The sequence below is a fragment of the Pygoscelis adeliae genome, unplaced genomic scaffold (genome assembly GCF_000699105.1).
Source record: "Pygoscelis adeliae isolate BGI_AS28 unplaced genomic scaffold, ASM69910v1 Scaffold359, whole genome shotgun sequence".
Taxonomy (NCBI): Eukaryota; Metazoa; Chordata; class Aves; order Sphenisciformes; family Spheniscidae; genus Pygoscelis; species Pygoscelis adeliae.
In genome coordinates, this window is record NW_008825553.1 from 1,027,491 (window position 1) to 1,033,469 (window position 5,979).

At 45.0% G+C, this 5,979-nt stretch overlaps 1 protein-coding gene across 1 annotated transcript in view; it reads left to right on the forward strand.

Moving 5' to 3' along the window:
• PABPC4 (poly(A) binding protein, cytoplasmic 4 (inducible form)) overlaps positions 1-5,979 on the forward strand; it is a 14,548-nt gene that overhangs the window by 6,055 nt on the left and 2,514 nt on the right. Inside the window, 10 exon segments of the mRNA XM_009332154.1 lie at positions 863-1,056; positions 1,371-1,486; positions 1,967-2,106; positions 2,373-2,467; positions 3,078-3,215; positions 3,817-3,912; positions 4,431-4,703; positions 4,972-5,059; positions 5,233-5,352; positions 5,916-5,978. Coding sequence (XP_009330429.1) covers positions 863-1,056; positions 1,371-1,486; positions 1,967-2,106; positions 2,373-2,467; positions 3,078-3,215; positions 3,817-3,912; positions 4,431-4,703; positions 4,972-5,059; positions 5,233-5,352; positions 5,916-5,978 — 1,323 coding nt within the window.

Here is a 5,979-nt window from a genome sequence, read left to right on the forward strand (position 1 = left end):
AAGAGTCTTTCTTTTTCTCTGCGCACTCCATGCTGGGAGTGTTTTCTGGCACAGAAGAGTCTCAAGCATCTCAATTTTATGAACAAGATCCTAATGTGTGTACGTAATGATCCTTTTAATACATCAGTAGGTAGCAGAAATAGAATCGTGGAGGGGATTTCAGTGTAGGTTAGAATGACAGTGCTGGGGTTTTAGAGCTTAGATAAACACTTCCCTGTTAACCAGATCGGGTATATGGACTTTTTTCCCAGAGTTTTGTCCGCTCTTGCTGTCATCTTTAGATTGAGCAGCTCGGGAATCATTTTTGGCCACATAAGTTATGGAGGCTGACTCATGTCTTTTTCCCTGCCAGCCATGTGTTCGTGCATGTTTTCCCTGACCTGATAGGGAGATGATCCTTTTCTCTTAACAGAAATGGAGTATGGGTAGATGTGAGCTTCATGAAAAGCAAACAAGCCAAACAGTCACTTCTGTTACTTCCTTTTGTTCCCCAGGGTTTCCTGTATTTCCTTTCCTTCTTTGGGTGCAGCAATTTAACTGTATAATAACTAGGAATGTAACTAATAAACCCCAGGCATTTTGACATTCATTTTGCTGTGGTTGTTAAAACATTACTATCATGTAAATTTAAAATAAAAACCCTATTATATACTTAAACACGTCTAGTGACTGTGCTGCAAAGACCTCCCTTGAAACATTGAGTTAAAATGTCATTGAAATTGGTTGCCCATGATATTGCCCCAAATGTCTCCATGAGCCGAGTAAAACTTAAAAAAAAAATCCAGAGAAAACAATCACCGCTCTGTAGGTTACCTTTATTCTTTAACAAACTACAGAAATCTGTTCTTGACTTCTCTTGCAGCTGAGCGTGCTCTAGATACCATGAATTTTGATGTGATCAAAGGAAAACCCATTCGCATCATGTGGTCTCAGAGGGACCCCTCCTTGAGGAAGTCAGGGGTTGGGAATGTCTTCATTAAGAACCTGGACAAATCCATTGATAACAAGGCACTTTATGACACATTCTCAGCGTTTGGGAATATTTTGTCCTGCAAGGTGAGATGTGGTTACTTTGTCCAATTCTGTAATAGCAGTGACATGATCGGACATGTCCAACGTAGGAAGCGAAAGGGACACCTTTCATCAAGTGGGGAGTGGAGTCTCTAAAAGGCAGAGTTGACCAGAAGGTCAGGGATTGCTGACATTACATCAGATTTGGTCATGAAGCGTGCAAGTCTGAAACACACACGTCTTCCTAGTGTTGAGCCTTGGCAGTAACCTGTTTTTGTGTGCTGGCTTTGTGTCTGAGCGTGACAGAGGAGAAAATGTGTTCAGAGAGCTGACATTTTGTTTTCCTCCCACATGTTTAGGTGGTGTGTGATGAGAATGGCTCTAAGGGCTACGCATTTGTGCACTTTGAGACCCAGGATGCTGCAGATAGAGCCATCGAGAAGATGAACGGCATGCTGCTAAACGACCGCAAAGTGTGAGTGTCACAGCCAGAAGCAGCAACGATCGCATGAACCGTGATGCATCTCGGTATTAACAGGGACACACAAGGCACTGGTTCTCCTGGCCCAAGCCTTGGCCTGCTACCTCTCCACTACAGGGCTGGTGAGTGACCCTGCCCAAGCCATGGCCTGCTACCCCTCCATTACAGGGCTGGTGGGTTTCCCTAACCAAGCCTTGATTTGCTACCTCTCCGCTAGTGGGCTGGGGTGGGTTTCTGTGGCCAGCACTCTCTCCACTGCAGAGCTGGGTGGGCATCCTTGTCTGACTCTCTCTGCCATAGGACAGGTGACTCTTCTGGTTGGTCTGTGGCCTGTTTGTCCTTCTCCTGTCACCCTTTCTTGTCCCCATTCCCAGCTCCTACTACACACTCATTTTTTGCCTCACTGCAAATCACACATTGTTTTTCCACTCTTGAAAACAAGCTGCTTATGGGGATTTTCATTCTTTCTTACAGATTTGTTGGGAGATTCAAGTCTCGTAAAGAGCGGGAGGCTGAGTTGGGAGCCAAGGCAAAGGAATTCACCAATGTTTATATTAAAAACTTTGGGGATGACATGGATGATGAAAGACTAAAGGAGCTCTTTAGCAAATATGGTAAATACAGAAACACTTCTAATGAGGCTGTGAATTTCATGACCCATGGTAGTTTAACAGGGCTGCTACCATCTGTATAACTACATGGGTCACTTTGAGGCTGAGGAATACAGAGAGTTGAGGTGTGGGTAGTAGTTGTGCCAAATGTTGGACAGGAAGCAGAGGCTGACCAGCAGATGAGAGAGAGAAGGCTGGGGCTAATATATGGAGTTTAATAGTCTTGAAATAGTTTTGTTTTTTTTACTAACCCTGTCCCTTGGTTACAGGTAAAACTCTGAGTGTTAAAGTGATGACAGACCCTACTGGAAAATCCAAAGGCTTTGGCTTTGTAAGCTTTGAAAAGCATGAAGATGCTAACAAGGTATGACTATTTTTTATGCTGCTTGGGTATCTGCAGAGAAGAAAAACTTACTTGCTTTATCACAGGAGCCTGTTACTAAAACGAGAGAAAATTCTGCCTCGGGCATAACCTCTTCTAGATGTGGGGACTTAGAAATCTTTTGCCCCTTACTAGCTTGACATTCAAGGGTAACTTGGCATTTCTCCAGATTACTAGATCCACACAGAATGCAGTGGTATAGTCAAGAATGTTGGTTGCTGAAGAAACGCTACAATGCAGGCCTTCAGGAGGAGGAAGACGTCTAGAATGAGAACATTGCTTAGAAATGGTCTTCTCTAAGCAGAATGCTTGTTAAAATTTGGCCTCAATTGCAAGAAGGGGTGGGGATAAACTGACAAGTTGCTGTTAGTCCAGTGCTTAGTGGTGTTGTCAGCATGGTCTCTCCTGATAACTTCAGCTTGCCTTTAATTAGCCTGTTGTTACACGGAAGCAGTGCGAAGGTAATGTGGCAACCTTGGTTTATTGGCTAACAGGCAGGGATATGATGTGATTTGGACAGTCCTGTTCTTAACAGGATCAGGTGCTATCTTGTTTCAGCACTTGACAGTTTCCTCTTGAACCCTCTGTCCAGGCAGTAGAAGAAATGAATGGAAAGGATATCAATGGGAAAATGGTATTCGTAGGCCGAGCGCAGAAGAAGGTCGAGCGCCAGGCAGAGCTGAAACGGAAGTTTGAACAGCTAAAACAAGAGAGGCTCAGCCGGTACCAGGTGAATAGTCTGTTCCTTTTCTGAATTTAAGCACCACTTTCAGTCTATCAGCAGTCTTGAATGGAATTGACAAAGTAATCGGTCATTGTCCTATGAGATACCCTGGCAGTTAAAATGTAAAGGCGACTCCATGGTATTTGGGGGCAAAGGGAGCATCAGGGCATAGTCTTGGCAATGACATGTTTAAGAGGACATGAGCTAAGTCATGCAGTCTCCTTTATTTTCAAATAGGGATACCTAGAAAGATGGAAAGAGACAGCAAAACCCTGTGCTGTTGTCTCTCTAACTTATGGCAAAACTGGGTCATGTCGGAGATTGCATCTGAATCTTTCCCACTCCTTGCGATACAATGCTGGACTGGGGACACATGATGCAACAGGAAAGCAGAGGAAATCCAGACAAGCTCCCTTTCACCACAGTGGGACTTGTCTCTACGCCTTTGCAACATTTATCGCCTTCAGCTTTGGGTGGTACGAAAGGAACGTTATGCTAAATCAAGAGTTTTCAGACAAATTACAGCTCTGGCAGATGGATGCTAACAGTCGATGTGCTCAAGATTTTCTTTAATGTTACGAAAGTCTTACTGTTGTCTCCCTTCTAGGGTGTTAACCTATACATTAAAAACCTAGATGACACTATAGATGATGAAAAACTGAGGAAGGAGTTCTCACCTTTTGGGTCAATAACGAGTGCCAAGGTATTGTGGGGTTTGGGGGTATTGGGATTTTAAAGCCTGAAGAAGGAACTGTTACTGACATGGGATTGAAGGGCAGTTCTTATATCCCCTGGTCATTGTGGTCCTGAGAACACCTGAACTAGTAAATACACAGATTTCTTTGGGTGCCGGTGGGATTTTACTGAGAACTTGCTTCATTCCCTCATGAAAAGAGGAGGCAGGAAGTGGCAAACATGCTTGTTTGAGGTGACTCCCAGTACGTGTGAAATGGCATTTCCCTACGTGTGTTTAGAGACTGCACCAAATCTTTCCCATTCCTTCCTGTGCAGTGTGGGCCTGGGGACACATGGTGCTTACAGAAAAGCAGAGTAAATCCAGACAGGTGACTTTTCATGCATTGAGTACCTGTCTCTACACCTCTGCGACAGTTAGGTCCTACCTGCCTGAAATCTGACATTTAAAAAATATGGATTCTTGTAATGGTAAGTTAAGCTAAGTTCTTGTAATGGTACTCCACTAGCAATTGATCTTTACTGCAGGTGATGCTGGAAGATGGACGGAGCAAAGGGTTTGGCTTTGTCTGCTTTTCCTCTCCAGAGGAAGCTACGAAAGCTGTGACAGAGATGAACGGGCGAATTGTGGGCTCAAAGCCATTGTATGTTGCACTTGCACAAAGGAAAGAAGAGCGAAAGGCCCATCTAACTAATCAGTACATGCAGCGCATTGCTGGGATGAGAGCCTTGCCTGCCAACACAATTATTAATCAGTTCCAGCCTGCTGCTGGGGGATATTTCATGCCTGCTGTGCCCCAGGTAAGCTGAGCTTGTGTGGTTTTTTTAACCTGTCTTGGAGCTTTGATGGTTCAGCTGCAATAATCTCGTTGAGCCTTTCTTATGCCTATAAGCAAGTAACTCCTAATGAGGGGTGCAGTCAGTGGAGTTAATTCTGTGACTTCCCAGCTGCCTGTTCTCTTAATGTGAATTCAGTGTTGAGTCCTGGCAACAACTGCCAAAACATATTGTAAACAATGTTTGTTATTCACTTAGATGTTGCCCCTGAGCTTGTCTGATCTTTCTTCAGGCTCAGAGCAGACCCACTTACTATGCACCCAATCAAATGACACAGATGAGACCCAACCCACGCTGGCAGCAAGGGGGAAGACCTCAAGGTGAGCATGCTAGAGACAATATTTTGGTTGTATGACCCTCTTGGCTGTACTTTCCAACAAGAACAATGCATGCTTTCCTTTCCGTGCGCAACCCCAACCTGCTTTCTGTAGCTGACTGTCCCGACTTGCCAGTCAGTTCTGTTTTGAGGATTTCCCCTCATTTCTTCCATTAGGCTTCCAGGGAATGCCAAATGCCATGCGCCAGTCTGGACCACGGCCAGCACTGCGCCATCTGGCCCCTGCCGGCAATGCTCCGGCCTCTCGTGGCCTCCCTGCTGCTGCCCAGCGAGTTGGTAAGGTGTCTGCCTCCCAGGCTCTTCCCCTTGTCTGTGAGGGAGGATGCTAGTGAGACTTGACTTCTACTTCCAAAGATGGTTGTCAGATATGGATAACCAAAGGCCACCTGGAGCAAGGGGCAGAGACAGCACCTGAATCTTTCCTATTCCTTGCTGTGCAGTGCAGGTCGGGGGACAGTTGGTGCTACAGCACAGCAGTGGAAATCCAGATGGGTTGCTTTCCACTGGTTTGGAACTCATCTCTACACCTCTGCAACATTTACCACTCAAAAAAAAAAAGCTCTGTAGGTTATGGATATTGTTTTCAGAGTGGAGCATCCAAACTCATTTTATTCCAGTGAATAACTAGAAAATGTCTTAAATGCAGGATGTGGAATCCATGGTTTAGTTTTTGGGAGAACAGCCCTTTACTAATGTAGCCAGTAGCATTTTGGAGACAGGTTTCTAAAGAAGTATTAGACTGTGCAGAGCATAGTTTGAATTCAACAGTTAATATCAGACATCCCAACTTGCTTGCATGTTGCTACAGGTGTTTGTAGTTCTGTTCTCTTCTTTTGCAGGCGTTGGCACCGCAGCGCAGAATTTAGCTCCTCGTCCACCTGTAGCTGCCCCTGCTCCCAGAGC